Here is a 15,990-nt window from a genome sequence, read left to right as displayed (position 1 = left end):
TCCCCACTTTTTTTTTGGAGGCAAGCAGGGTTAAGTGACTTGCTCAGGGTCACACAACTAGTGTCTAAAGCCCAATTTGCACTCAGTTCCTCTTGATTCCAGGGATGGTGCCCATACCCATTCTCATCTCACTTGAGGGAATCCTTCTCTTCCTTCAAGCTTCATCTCAGGTGCCACCTCTTCCATGAAGCTTCTTGACTCTTCCTAGTTGGACAGGATCTCTCTTGCTTAACATTTCTCGAAGCAGTTTAGATCTCTCTTTTGCACTTTCCACATTCTCCCTTGCAGTATACTTATGAAAGTCCTACCATCCCAAACAGATTGTAAACTTCTTGACAGTAAGATGTTGCCATTTCATTTTTGATCTCAGAGACAAAGAACTATCAAAACAAACTTAAACAATTTTTCTATTTTTTCTACATTCAATATTCTTCCATCCTACACAAAAGGAGCGTAGACAAGCTAACAAGGGAATAATGCATTCTTATTCTAGGAAAATCAATCAAAGTTTTAACAGCCTGGTGTAGTGAATCAAATAACAGATTTGGAATCAATAACACCCGCATTCAGATCTCACCTTTGACATGAGATATGCGATTGTGGTTGGGCAAGTCATAACTTCAGATAATCTCACCATTAGTCAACAAGCATTAATTTTTAAAATTTTATTTATTTTTAATTCATGAAATGAAACAAGCATTTCCATAACATAGTAGAATAAAAAAAATGCACACGAAACTGCAAATCTATTAAGCATGACTTCCTATTCCTTTTAAATATATAAAGTTATCACGCAAACTTTTTTCCTTTTTTTTTCTTCCTCCTCCCCTCCCCCATGGCTAAATGCCTACTGCGGGGGGGATACAAAACAATGGCAAAAGACAGTCCCTGCCCTCAAGGAACTCACAGTCTAAGGGGGGAGGCTACACAAACTATATACAAACAAGATATACACAATCAACAGAGGGAAAACACCAGCAATAAAGGGCAGCTGTAGAGAGCAGGGTACTATGAAGCTCAGACTCAGATGATGAGTCTATGTAACCGACCCCAACCTGTTCACAGGTAAAGGGCAATTAGGGTCTCCTCCTCACCCTGCACAGCTCCCACCCAGAGAAGCCCCGGACCAGCAAGTTAGGTCACCCTGCTCAATATCTGTCGTTATGATTATCCCGGACTGGTTCCCTAGAGCTCTGAGGATGTAAGTGACCCACCCAGGGTCACGCAGCCGCTGGGTATTCAGGAGGGTAAACTAGTTTTAGTCGGTGCTTAACAAAGGTCTACCGAGTTGAATTGCCCGGCGGAGTGGCGATGCCGAGTCTTCCCACCAGGGGGCGCCTTACGCTCTCCAGCCGGCTCCCGCCACACCCACCCGAAGGGCGCCCGATCTCAGGGAGGGGTTTCCCCCTCACCTCGCGCCTTCTCCCCGCCCCGCCCCGCCCTCAGGCGCAGGCATTAGCAATCTATCTGGGGAGCGCGGCGCAGCGCGCGCGGGGCTCTCGGCGCTCACTCCGGAGCTCACTCCCTGGGTCGTCCGCGGTGGGCGGGAGAAAAGGCCAGGCGCGCGAGAGCCGGAGGCGAGGCGGCACGCGGCGTGGGTGGAGACAAGGGGCTCCCCCTCCCGACACATACACACGCTGCCCGGCTCTGTGGCGCGGCGTCGTTCCACGCGTCCCGTGAACAGAAAGGAGGAGAAGGAGGTGGGAGGATGGCGGAGCCGGCGGACAAGCCCTACCGGGCCGAGTACGCGAAGAGCGGGCGCGCCTCCTGCAAGAAATGCGGCGAGAGCATCGCCAAGGACTCGCTCCGCTTGGCCATCATGGTGCAGGTAGGAGGACCGACCCGGGAAGCCCCTTGGATGGCCCCTCCGGCGGGGCCTGGGGGATGGGAACCGGAGTTCTCCGGGCCCTTCTCTCCCCCCGCCTCCATTCCCGGGAGGCTTCGAACCTGCGGCCAGGATTGGGGGAGGGCGCCCTTGGCCTTGCACTCTGTCCCCCCCTCCCCGCTGGGCCGGAGCTTTGTATGCACTTGCCTCGCTCGGGAATGGGGTTGCTCCTCCCCCACCTATGGGAGGCTCCTAAACTTTTCCTCCGGCCTTTTTAAAAACAACAGTAATAACGACCATCTCCGAACCTGAGCGGTTAGCCCCGGGAGCCCCCGGCCACGGCGTAGGCACCGGAGCCTCCCCAGGCCCGCAGAGGAGGGGCCCCGGGAAGGCTCTGCAGACCCTGCCGGCAGAGGCCTGGCCTTGGGGAGAAGCGAGCCGGGGCCCGTTAGGCGCCCTTTCTGTAGGCTGGCCTCCCCGCGTGCACGGCCTGCTCGCCGCTCCGTCTTCTGCCGCAGCTCGGGGCGGGGGGGGAGGGGGCGCGCGCCTTCACCTGCCCCTGCGGGAGCCGCCGCGGGGCGGGGCGGGGGGCTTTTCCTCTGCCCAGCTCTCCCACCTCCCCGCGGAATAGGCGGTTATCGCTTGCCCTAGCCGCTCTCAGCGCATTCGGTGGGATCCTGAAACCCTCAGATAGGAAGGAAGGGCGGTAAAAAAAAAAAAAAAAAACCGAGTGGCCTAATTTTTCGTCCTTTAAAATTGTCTCCTGGAGAGCTCTGATTTCTCCGCTGCCATATTCCTTGGGCTTGGGCGGAGAGATGAACAGCTGCTTGCGAGGAATGCTTTTTAAAATAATTCGTTTAATAAGCGCCTATTTTAGTGCCGGGAAATTGCAGTTCTTTTTTGCGCGTAGATAGCCCCGAACTTCAGAAATGCACAGTGGGGGTGGAATTTTCAAACTTTTACTAGGGCAAGCAGAGATGCCTGGCCCCGGCAACGCTCCAGAAGTCCCTGGTGAAGGCTTGTTGGGCCGTTGTTGTTCCAGAACAGGAAGGCTTCTGGGATTGCAAGGGGTTGGTGTTGGAGACTGGAAACATGACTTGCAGGAGGAACGGAGGGGATTGAATGGGTACCAGAAGGCCTTGAGTGCACACCCAATTATGTCCTATTCATCCGGGAGGGGTGAAGGGCGGTTAACTCTGAGGCTGCCCCCAGCATTCAAAGTCAGTGAAGTGCCTCTATTTCTCTCACCTCCTAATCTCTTCTTAAAGTTTGGATCAGATCCCTTGAACTTGTAAACAAGGGCTGACCATCCTCATCTAACTCTGGGTGATCAGGAAAGGGTCAGCTAGGTGTTGAAATGGAGAGTGCCAGGCTTCAGTACGCTTACCAGCTGTGTCACCCTGAGCAAGGCATTTCTCCCTGTTTGCCTCAGTTTCCTCATCTGGGTAGAGAAGGAAATGGCAAACCACTCTGGTATCTTTGCAAAAAAAAAAATGGGGTCATAAAGAGAACACACTGAAAAATGACTAAACAACAGTTAATTCAATTATTGATTAATTAAACAAACGTCTCACACGGTTCCATGGATCTCCTAACCCCAGCCCTCTCCCTTTCATTCCTCTTCCTACCCTGATCTCTCTTCCCTTATCTAAATCCTATCCATCTGCTTCCTTGAAGCCCTCGTCCAACGCCAACCTTTATTCATCTACCCTAGAAATGGCACATCATCACCTGTGACCTGAAATACACAACCCTCATATGCTGATTGGTTCATGTGTCTCTGCCTTGTCTCTTAATTAGGCTGTTAAGATTTGTGGAATCTTAATGGTGGTACTGTAGGAAAAGTTCTGACTGCAGAGTCAGGAGAGCAGGGCTCAACCCCCCCCCCCCCTTCTGTTTGTGTGGCCCAAGGCAAGCCACAAGCAGGAAAAAAAAGAAAGAGTTGGACTGCTTGGTCTCTGAGGTCACTTCATATTCTACTTCTAGAATCCTTAAAATCATGCATAAAACCCAGAGGGAACCTCAGAAGAAATATTAGTGCTAGAGCACTAGGTTTGGAGTAAAGAGATCCAGGTTCCAGACTGTGTTCTCTCTGTCACTACCTTTGTAGCCTTAGCCAATTTTAGATCTCAGTCTCAGTTTTGTTCTATGGAAAAGTAAGGCATTAAACTTAATAGATGATTTCTGAAGGCCTTTCTAGAGCTAAGGTTCCATGATTCTAAGTGATCCCAGCCCTACCAATCTTATAAAGGAAACATGTCCAAATGGAAAATCTTTCTGAAGAGCATTGGACAAAAAAATATCTTCGGATAATTAGGAAACTCAGGCAGAAAATTAGTTCTCTCTTCTTTAATGGGGATAAAGAATTTTAAAGGTAGAGAGATAGGAAAATCATACAAGCATAAATTTAGAGCTGATGGAGGATATGGAATCTAATGCTTTAATTTTACAAATGACAAAATCTGAGATCCACAGTCATGACTTGCCCAGAGTCACATAGCTAGTAAATCTCTGAGTCGGAATTTAAACCTAGGCCTTCCCAGCTTCCCCATCCTGTACTCCAGCCACTACAAGATTCTGTAAATGCTCCATCTGATGCACCGTAGGCCCACCTTAGAGGTCATCATACAACTCTCTCATTTTGCAGTTGAGGAAATTGAAATAAAACTTAAAACTCGCCCAAGATCACATAGGCAGTAAATGGGCAGAGAAAGCAGGCATTCCTCTGACCCTAGATTCAGTGATCCTTGCCTACTTCCCAGGGAAAGGAGTCTAGGTGCCAGGATTTTTTTTTTTATCTGCCCTTGGGATACAGCCTGATACTCTTATCTAATATTTTTTTTTCTTTTTATTATGGACTTAACAAGCACTGCCATTTTCAAATGCAAAGAACAGAAAAAGAGGATTATTGCGGGGTGTCTATATTGCAGGGTGTCTCAGAAGTCTTTAGTTCAGTTTTAACTTTAAACTCACGAACTAAATAAAAACCTAAAACCTATATGGAATCATGGGTCTGTCTTATACACAGCTTTAAATGTATCTCAATTTAACCAGGTAATATCAACATTATCCTTCTGCTCTCTTACGTATTATTATTTGTGTGTGTGTTTCTTTGAAGCTCTTGATTCTTGTTTTTGTTTTCCTTTTCTGTCACTAGTTTCACTTAAATATACTCAATCAAAACAGATTAATAAATTGGTTGAGTCTGAAAGAGTCAGGATCAGTCATTGAATTATTCAGTGTTCTTGTGCCTTTCAAAGTTGTTTTTCTTTTAAATTGTTGTATTCATTGTATAAGTTGTTCTGCTCACTTTGTTCTGCATCAGTTCTTGCAAATCTTTCTAGATTTCTTTGAATCCATCCCCCTTACAGTGCAAAATATCTCTTATGTTCAGGTACCATAATTGTCCATCCACTTTTATTTCTAGTTCTTTGCTAGGCCAAAAAATGCCACAATAAATATTTTTGTGTACTTGGGTCCTTTCCCCTCCGTTTTGACCTCTTTGAGCCTAGTAGTGTTATTCCCGGGTCAAAGGGTATTTATAGTTTTCATGATTTCAGTATAGTTACAAGTTGCTTTTCAGATGATTGGACCAATTAGCCATTGGTGTACCTGTCCTCCCACAGCCCCTTCAGCCATCGGCATTTCCTTTTTTTGAGGCCTTTGCCAGTCTGGAGGATGTGAGGTGGAACCTCACTGTTTTTTAATTGTTACTTTTGTTGATGTCTTCTGATTCTCGAATTATCATAGTTATCCTTGGTATCCCTCCCTCCTGCCTCTACCAGAGAGCCAGCCCTATAATAATAATACAATATAATATATAATAAATAGCATTTTTGAAGGGGAAAAATTATCATAACTAAATAGGAAAAGTCTGAAAATTTGTGCAATGTGTAGTACCTGTAGACCTCCCACCTCCATGAAGGAATGGGTTGGGGTATCTTCTCATATCTCTTTAATTCATGTTTTTAATCTTTAAGATTATTATTTTCACTTTTGATTTTTTTAATGTGATTATTCTTAATATTTACATTGTTGTCGTCAGTGGATTTATTGTTTTCTTGGCTCTACTTGCTTCACTTTGCATCAGTTCACGTAGATCTTTCTGTGCTTCTCTGTTAATCACATATCACTTCTTCCCACAGAGTTATATTCCATTTCATGTACCACAGTTTGTCCATTCTCTCAGTTGATGGGTGTTCGCTTTGTTTCCAATTCTTTGCTATCGCAGAAAGTGCTGCTATAAATATTTTGTTGTATATGGAGACTTTTTTTTTCTCCTTGGGGTATATACCCCAGTAATGGCATCTCTGTTTTAAGGGGTACATAACATTTTACTCACTTGCATAATTCTAAATTGCTTTCCAAAATGGCTATACCATTTCACTACTCCACCAACAATATATTAGTGTGCCTGTCTATCCACAACCCCTCCAACGTTGACTATTGCCATTTTTTGGATCATATTTTCAGACTTTCAGGTTGTGAGATTGTAAAGTCTAGCTTATAACTACACTAAGACTTTTAGAGTACCCTATAGTGTGAGCGTTGTGTTCCTTTTATTAATGATTTAGAACATTCTTCCTTGTGGTTGTGAATATTTTGCAGTTCTTTTGAGAACTGTTTATAGATATCCTTTCACCATTTCACTTATCTATTGGGGAATGGCTATTAGTCTTAAATATATTTATTAATATGTCATCTATCTTGGATGTGAAACTAATCAGAAATTTGACACAAAGATTTCTTCTCATGTAACCACTTTCCTGTCTGTGCAGCTTTTCAGTTTCAAGTAATCAAAGTTAGTTTATCTTTTCTAAGGAACCTCACAATTGTTAAATACCTGCTATGTTAGGCACTGTGATAAGCCTTTTGGGAGATGACCCTCCCTAAAATTTAGAATTGCCTATATGGGTTGTTGTTTTTGTGGCCTCATTTGAAGTCTTCTGGGCAAAGATACTGGAGTGGTTTGCCATTTCCTTCTCCAGCTCATTTTACAGATAAGGAAGCTGAGGCAAACAGGGTTAAGTGATTTGCACAGGGTCTGAGTGTCTGAGGCTAGATTTGAACTTGGGAAGATGAAGTATTCCTGACTCCAGGCTGGCCATGCTATCCACTATGACACCAAGTTGTCCCTTTCCCCGCCTCCCCCCACCCGCAGTATAAATTGGCCTTCCTAAATTATCTGTGTGCAAAATTTAGAATACTATGGATGCCAAAGAAATCATTCTGAAAGGAACTTCTGCTCTAAGAAGGGAGAATCTTCCTGAGGGGAATGCTTTATTAATGCCTTTGTGGAGGCTTAGATTTAATTTGTTGGGTGTGTGTCTTTGGGTCTGTTAGTTTACTGAGGTCTAAAGAAAAGGGTATTCACATTCATCTCTTGGCCTCAGTTGGCTTGTTTTACGCTTGTATGGGACATTGTTCAGAAACTGTCCATCTGCTACCTGATACTGGAGGTACAATCTTACCTGGAGGCTGTAGGAAAAGGATGGCCCATCTAAGGTCTCTCTTAGCCTATCTGGAGTGGGAAAGGATAAAATGGATCTATTTATCACCTTTGGATTTCTTTCATTCATGTGTCCCCATAAACTGTGCCCCAAAGTCTGACTTTCCCTGTCACATCTTTGCTTTAAGTGAGGGTAATTTTCATGAGGAGAATGCTACTGCTGGTCTATACTCCATTTAGAAAACAAAAGCTAAGTGCTTCTGCCTTCCCCAGATGGCTGCCTTCCTTCTATTGAATCTTCCTGTATTTGTGACAAGGCAGGCTTTCCACTGGGTTGTTCCACTTAGCCAATCAATAAATATTTAGTGAGCATCTGCTCTGGGACCAGCATTGTATTCTACCCTTGTGCATGAGATAACTGAGGCACTCAGAGTTTAAGAGACTTACATGATGATGCCCCAAGACCAAAATTAGAACTCCCCATCCCCAGGTTTCTATTTGGATGCTTTGCCACTGAGCCATGTACATCCTGCTTTGCATGAGGTTAGTGTTCAGAATAGTGTTTGGTGAGCAAGCAAGAGACCCATGCTGGAAACTCCTAGTGCAAGCTTCCTCAGGCCGTTTCTTTTGAAAGAAGCAGGGTCATGTGTTTGTGATAGAGCAGAAAAATAAGCTCATGTTTAAGTTCTTATGTGCACAGATTTAGATCAGTGCAGGGGAGGTGGGGGTGTCGCTGTCTTTTCTCATAAAATCAGGCAAATTTGAATGTAAACGCATAAATCCATTTTTAGAAATGTCACAGGGTTACGGTGTCTTTGCATAAAATCAGGTGGTAAATTTGAATGGAAAAGCATAAATCCAATTTTAGAAATGTCACCTTGCCTTCAGGGTGTGGAGGGGGCGGTATAAACGTGTCCATGTGCGGGTAGGATGTCTCAAAAGTCTAGTTTAGAATTACACTAAAACTTTTTGAATATCCTATACTGAGAGCAGTATATTCATTTTTTCCTCCTCCCCCATTCCCATGTAAATATCTCAACTTGAAATATTGAAGTTGAAATGAAGATGGAACCCCTGTTTTTAAACTTCGTTGTCCTATAAATCTAGATCAATTAGGATTCATTGCTATGGTGCCTTTTTCTTCAAGGTCCTTTTTTCTCCTTTAAATTTCTTTTAGTAAATGCATCAAGATAGAGGTCCACTCATAAACATTTGTCTCTCCAAAAGAATGCCTCCTAAAATAGTTCTTTAGTTCTACAATAGTTCTAATAGTTAATTAAAGGGAATTAAAAGTAAGTTTTGTTTGAATATTTTCACTTGAAAAAACTAGAGACAATCAAGTCTTGAAAATCACAAGATTTCCTAGCTCTGCCACTGTGACGTTAGGCAAATCACTTACCTTCGGAGACCACAGGTTTCTGTGCCACTTTTCCTTCTAGCCCCACATGACCTCCCTTCCAGCTTTAAATATATGGTTCCGTCTGTCTTCCCATTTTAGAGATGAAGAAACTTAGGTTTGGAAGAGATGACTGGATATGCCCTATCATTACACACCTACTTAGTGGCAAAATTAAGTCCAGATCCCAGATTTCCTGATACAGCCTTGTATCAGACTGTTGCAGGGGCAGGGAACCTGCCGCCTCGAGACCACCTGTGGCTTTCTAGGTCCTTGGGTGCAGCATTTTGAGTCCCAGTGTCATCCAAATTCTCCCGCTCAGTGTGGTTACTTCTACAAATACAAATACTAAATGCTGTTTATACTCAGCATTAGCATTTTTTCAGTGTTGGAGATACAGTCTGAGTATGAATGCGAAAGAGGAAAACTTTTGAAAGAGGGTGGAGTGAGGGAAGAGGTCAAGCCAGCTGTGTAAGTGAACTATTCATATATAGAATTTGAACTATAGTGACAGGCAAGGACTGGCTTTTCATTCCTACTCTTAATTTTCCAATACTTGTTGCTGTTTCTGAATGATTCTCATTTTCTAGTGTTTAATTCTTTTCTGAGCTTTAATAGAAATTTGCTAAATACTGAGAAAATTGACTTGACTCTTTCTGACCAGCATATTTTCCTGCCTCGCTTACCATCTATTACTTCTGTTATGAATTCTTAACTACACAAGCATTTGTAGACACCCTGCCCCCTCTCTTTGGCTTCAGGACTATGAGGTAGACCCCCTGAGCATAGTATTGTTTCTCATCCCATTGATGGACCAGTTGTTTATGCTTATTTGCCAATAGACTGCAGGTGAATTCTGTTATATGTGACATGGCATACACTGGATCACATCAGCATGGTGTAATGGAAAGGATGCTGGTATCAGAAGATAGGAGTTTTGATCCTAGGTCTGCCAATTTACTGCTTAGGTGACCTTAGGTTCCTTATTTCTAAAATGGTTGAGTTGGACTAGACCAAAGGTGGGGAACTTGCAGCCTTATGTGGCCCTTTAGATCCTTAAGAGCAGCCTTTTAACTTTTTCAGTAAAATTTGGATTCAGTCAAAAGGCTACACTTGAGGATCTAGAAGGCCACATGTGCCCCGAAGACCAAAGTTTCCCTACCCCTCAACTAGACAGTCTCTCACCCCTTCCAACCCTACATCTATGATTCCTATGTCTCCATGTACAACCACATGGATCAAAAGCCTGAGTTAACATGACCAGTCTCTAAAATGTGGGTACCTTCTCTCTAGTACCAGCATTATAAAGGGACAGTTTGTTGTTCACATTGAATAATGTGAGAGAAGTGTTCAGCTTCCAGATTAGCCTCAAGAAGTAAAATTCCTATTAGGAGTTCTAGGAACCTTTCTTTTACTTTCCAACTTCCATGAGGGAAAAAAATCAAATATAAAAGTGGTTGTTCCCATTTGAATAATGCGAGTGCAGAATATCTACTGTGTTGTTTGGCTTCTTAAGGTGCTCAGATGGTCCCTATTCAGTGCAAAACTGAGGTCCAGAGACCCCAAGGACTCTGTGGATAGATTTCAGAGTTAGTGAACCTGAGTGGGGGGAAAATTACATTTATCTGAACATATCTGACTTCCTTTATAATCTTAGGTAATCAGTTCTGTTATAATATGATAGATGCGTTCTTTAAAATCGCCCAATGAAAACCTTAGGGCTTTTAGGGGAAATGGGATTAGGAACATAATACTCAAAAATATTAGTGATATCTTTTTAAAAAAACCGAATAAAAATGACATCACAGTTTTATACATGTTAGATAGTAAAGAAATACATAAATACTAAAATAGCAATGTCTCCAGCCTTGGACTGCAGCTGGGCCTACATTACTGTTTCTGTGGGCTGAGTGAGGGCTACCGAAACTCCCAGAAGGCTGGAAAAAACCTGAAGTTTGTGTAAGCAGATGTCAAAAGGATTGCATCTTGTGAGTTATTTTGAAGTGTTGCAGTTTTCTGTGTTTTCACCCATGAGATCTCACACAGGCAAGTGCACAATCTGTATTGTACTCAAATTGCTCCTTAATATATCATCTGGATATAGTTGGAACAAATCTGCACTTTAAAAACAAGTATTATAGCAGAACTGATTCAGTTTTATTTTACTTGTGCACATTAAAAAAAAGTTCTAAGAAGGAGCTTTCCTCTACTGCTGAAGGGGTAAAAAAGAAGTTCAGAGTCCTTGATCTAGACGCGTGAAGTCCATACCTGTGTTAACCATTCATCTGCCTTCCTGTAATTCTGCTTTCTTCTCAGTCACCCATGTTTGACGGGAAGGTCCCAAACTGGCATCACTATGCTTGCTTCTGGAAGCGTGGGCTTGTCATCTCCCAGGCTGAGCTTGAGGTAGATGGCTTCTTGGAGCTGCGATGGGAAGACCAGCAGAAAATTAAGAAGACCATCGAAGCCGGAGGGCTGACAGGAGGTCTGTGGAAATGACAGTGTTGTGTGTTGACCCTCTAAGGCAGTGTTCCTTAGGTGCCCCCACCATTGGCCTTAGAGGAGAAAGGGGAGCAGCTAGAACCAGGAAGAGATGGGCATCAGAAGCAGGTTACGGAGACTGGGGTGGGGGAGGACTTAATAGGTACACTGTGAGAGTGAAAGGACAGCTGCCTCTAAGGAACAAGCATTCTACTGGTGGGAGGCAACATGTACACAGATAATTAAATACAAGGTCATTTGAGGAGAGAGAACGAATGCCTGGGGGAGGGGGAGATTCAGGGAAGCTGGGGCCTCTGAGCTGTAGAGATAAAGAATGTAATGCAGCCTATGGAAAACCACAGTGACACAAGATGACAGGTTGTTGTGTTAAAGGCTGGAGTATAGGAAAGGGAGGAAAGTGAAATGTCTGGGTAGGCAGGAAGGGGATAGATTTTAGAGGGCCTAAAATGCCAGAAGGAGTAGTTTGGATTGGGTCCTAGAAGCAATAGGGAGCTACTAAAGATTTTTGAGAAGGGGAGTGACATGGCCATCTAGACTGGAAGGCAAACGTGTAGGTGAGTGTGTGTGGTTTGTCCTTGCAAAAGACTTGAGATTTTTACAAGGGACTCGAGAGCCTCCTCATTTATTAATGATGTATGTAAGGAAGGAAGCAGGTGGGATGCTAAAAGACTCAGTGAGGATGTCTACTGGGGGACACTGTCACTTAGGATGCATATGAGACCTTAGATGCTGTACTTTTGTATCCTTGATGCTCGACCAACGGAACTTCAAGGGAGAACCCAAAGTGCCGTTGGGGTTCTTCTTTTTCACTTCCCTCCAAAGCAGACACGGAGTAAATTGGTAGTAGTGGTGTTAAAGAAACACTTCACTCACCCATCATTGTGGAGGAATGAGCTGTCCCATGTAAGTGATTTCCTCTCTCCTCTTCCTCAGCAAAGCTTACGTTTCTTTAAGTGCCAAAACATTTTTAAAAAAATTTTAACTGCTTTTCAAGGAAGTCTTTCTAAAATGGTTTATCATTTTCCTTGCCTTTATAAAACTGAAGATAATTGGGCCTTTTCTTGAAGACTCAAGGTCCTCCGTGTGAATGTTTGCAACAATATGTGCATACTGTGATCTGGGCAGCAGCATCCTGCGAGCCCAGTGATGTGCACTGGACACCTGGCATCTCAACTAATTAGTTTTAAATCACTTCCTGCCTCCTTGGGACCGACTTTTACAGATTTTCTTCTTTTTCTTCCTTTGCTGTCAGGATTCTTTTTTTAACTTTGAATTATATCTTTTCTTTTCAATTATTAAGCTTTTATTTTTTTTCTCTTCCTCCCCAAAAAACCAACAGTAAATTTGTAGCATGCACATTGGCGATGTCCAAAAGAACATGTCTCACTGTGCATGTCAGTCCATCAGCCCAGGCAGGATTGATTCTCGTCATTGGTCCTCTGGAGTCATGGTTGGTCAGAGTTCTAAATGTTTGTTTCTACGGTGCTGTAGTATGAACTGTTCTGTTTCTGCTCCTTCACTCTGCATCGGTTCACGCTTGTCCTTGTCAGTTACTCCGATACCGAGTCTTTCATCGCTAACAGCAACTAGCATTTATATAGCGCTTTAAGATTTACTAAGCATTGGGGCAGCTCGGTGGTGCAGTGAGTAGAGCACCCGCCCTGGAGGCGGGAGGACCGAAGTTCAAATCCACCCTCAGACACTTGACACGCTCACTAGCTGTGTTACCGGGCATTTTGTAAATATTGCCTCATTTTATTCTCACAGCAATTCTGAGAGTCAAGGGCTGTTGTCATCCCCATTTTACAGGTGAGGCAACTGAAGCATAAGATGGTTAAGGGACATGCCCAGGCTCACACAGCTAGTAAGTATCTGAGGCAGGATTGACTCCTAAGTCAAATATTCCACAATTTATTTAGCCATTCCCAAATTTATGGACACTTTACCCTCCGCCCAATTACTAGTTATTTTTTTTTCCTCTCTCCAGTATCTAGTTCTTTGTCACAATAAAAAGAGCTGCTATAAATATTTTTGTACCTAAGTGTCCTTTTCCTCTTGGATCCAGGCCTAGTAATGGTAGCACTGGGTCAGAAGGAATGCAGGACCCAGCAACTTTTTGATCAGAAAGGACTCCTTGTAGTTATCTATGCGTCTCACTCGCATCTCTACCCACTTTCTAATTCTGTTTATTCTGGGAGCTTCTCACACCTCTTAAACACAGGTAGTAAGTCTCCAAGGCAGGGTTGGAACTCGAGGGTCTTGCCAAGTTGAAGTCCAGCATTCTCTGCACCTGGAGAAGCCACGAAGCTGCTAAGATGGGCATGTTCTATGTTCCTTCCTAGGCAAAGGTGGGAGTCAAGATGGAGGTGGCAAGGGAGAGAAGACCCTCATCAACTTTGCGGTCGAGTACGCCAAATCCAATAGGAGTGCTTGCAAAGGGTGTCAGCAGAAAATAGAGAAGGTAAGCGTGGTAGCCGGGTGGCGAGGGGAGCCGTAGTATGGCCGAAGTGGACCGTGTGAGGCCCTTCCCCGTTAGCACAGTGGGACCTCCTGCGTACAGCCCGTTGAGGGGGTCAGAGGACACAAGGTTTGTGTAGAGGGTCTTGAAAAACTTAACGTGCTCCATAAAGGTCAGCTGTTATTATCCCCATTTTACAGATGAGGAAACTGAGGCTCAGGAAAAAAACAGCAGCTAGTAAATATCCAGTGTGGGGCTTGAACTTGGGTCCTCTAACCCGCAGTTCACTGCCCTATCCAGTACTTGGAAATAAAGACTTTACTGGTCTAGATTCGTGTGGAGGGAAGGCCGTCAGATGGGTAGATGCCAGGCTTTGTTTCAGGATGGCCTGCCCCCAAACCAGTCCAGTGATGGTGCACTGGGCTTCAGAAGAGCCAGCCAGATGCAGAGCCGATGGCCTAGGGCCCAGTGGGAGGCTGCAGGCCTTCCCTGATGAGAGGGCACCTAAGACAACAAGATCATCTTCAGTCTGAGTCTCCTCATGTGGGCTGGATGGACTAGGAGGCGTAAGCATCCAGGAGAGAGTGGGTGGGAGAAGCTGTTTGTGTCGAGAGTGGAGCCCGACGACATCACATGCAGCAGCCTGTGGCCCTGGGGCCTGAGTGCAAACCCTGCCTCTGCTGCTTAGTACCACGGTGCTTTGGGGCTAGTTGCTTCATGTCTCTGGTCCTCAGCTTCCACAGCTGTTTCACCTATGACAAATAAGAAACGATTGAAGTTTGTTTTCAGCCATCCTCAAACCACCAAGAGCTCCCTAAGTGTAAAATGTCATGTCTCTGTTAGGATTGGGGGGAGGGAGCAGGGGGAGGGAGGGTTGGAATGCAGGGCAGATGGGTGGTTCAGGGGGTAGAGCTCCTGACCTGGAGTCAGACCTGAATTCAAATCCCACCCAAGGCCCTTATCAGCTCTGACTCTGAGCCAGTCACTTTACCTTCGCCTGCCCCAATTTCCTTGTCTGTATAATGGGGATAATAACAGCATTCCCTTCAGAGGGTTGTTGTGAGGATGGAATAGGTAATATCGGTAAGTACTTTGCGGACTTTACGGTGCTATATAAAGACTGATGATGATGATGCTTTCTTCCCTGAGATGTTGTCTAGTGAACCTAAACGAAAACTGAACTTGGAAATAAAATGACTGGCCTCAGTTTCCAGTTCTCCTACTCCCTAGCCATATGACAGTAGAAAAAGTTACTTAACCAGAGAATCAAATTAATGTAGAAAAAGTGCTCTGCAAACCTCCAGGGTGCTAGATAAATGTGAGCTATCACAAGCCACTGTTTCCTTATGTCTAAAATGGGGGGTGTGCTACTTAGACCTACTAGGACTTTTATGAGGAAAGTGCATTGTAAGTGGAGGATGCCATAGAAGTGTGAACTTTAGCTACCTTCTAGGGCAGGGCTGGAGGCCACAGGTTCCCCATTTCCAAATGCCTGCCACTCCATCTGTGCGGCTCCCAGTAAATAACTGTCTCTAACAGAATGAGAAGGGCCTCCGTCAGTTAGTGCCCTGGGCTTCTCTACTCATGCACAAGGAAATTATTAAACTCCTTAAGATGGTCTTGCCCTCCTCCCTGTTAAAAAAATGCCTTCTCTCCCATCCCATTTAATGGAGAAAAGCCTTGTAATAAATATACATAGTTGAGCAAACAGATTCCCTTTTTCATGTCCAGACTTGTGTGTCTCATCTTGCATCCTGAGTACATCACTTCTGGCAGGAGATGGGTAGCATTCTTCATCGTCATTCCTCTGGCATCATGGTTCCTTTAAGGTTGTCGAAAGGTTCATGTGAGAGATCATCTATGAAGCACTTTGATAAACCCTAAAATGTATATAAATGTTAAGTCTTCATCATACTTCTGAAATTCTAAGAATGTTCAGGTGCTGTGAGTGCCTGGGACTAGCTACAGTGAGCCCTAGTGGGTCAGTCCTGGGACCTGTGGAAATAGCAGTTGGCCTCTCAGAGTAGTGGTGAGACTCAAATTGGATAAAAGCATTTTATCAGCTTTGAGATCTAGGTAAATGTTAGCTGTTAGTATTAAACCCAGAGCGGGCCCTAGTGAAATGCAGAAATAGCTGGCATCCACATGGTTTCATCTGGGTTCAAGTGCTACCTCTGAGAGACCCTGCTGTATGACCCTGAGATTTTTACTTATTTTGTTAAACATTTCCTAATTATATTTTAATATAATTGAGGCATCCTGGAGAGTTTTGCAGCTGCAAGTTTGACTTCTCTGATTTAGATGATATCCAAGGCCCTTTTCCAGCTCTGAACCTGAATCTTAGGTCAATTTATCCTTAG

At 44.2% G+C, this 15,990-nt stretch overlaps 1 protein-coding gene across 1 annotated transcript in view; it reads left to right on the top strand.

The window, feature by feature from the left end:
- Window positions 1–1,450: 1,450 nt before the first annotated feature.
- Window positions 1,451–15,990, top strand: part of PARP1 (poly(ADP-ribose) polymerase 1) — a 50,151-nt gene continuing 35,611 nt past the window's right edge. The window contains exons 1-3 of the mRNA XM_036755099.1: window positions 1,451–1,828; window positions 10,987–11,155; window positions 13,515–13,633. Of these exons, the coding sequence (XP_036610994.1) occupies window positions 1,709–1,828; window positions 10,987–11,155; window positions 13,515–13,633 (408 nt within the window). The 5' untranslated portion in view covers window positions 1,451–1,708. The remainder of the gene's footprint in view (window positions 1,829–10,986; window positions 11,156–13,514; window positions 13,634–15,990) is intronic.

This window comes from Trichosurus vulpecula, chromosome 4 (assembly GCF_011100635.1).
Source record: "Trichosurus vulpecula isolate mTriVul1 chromosome 4, mTriVul1.pri, whole genome shotgun sequence".
NCBI classification, from domain to species: domain Eukaryota; kingdom Metazoa; phylum Chordata; class Mammalia; order Diprotodontia; family Phalangeridae; genus Trichosurus; species Trichosurus vulpecula.
Note: the sequence above shows the minus strand (reverse complement) of the source record. Positions and strands in the feature narration are given on the sequence as shown.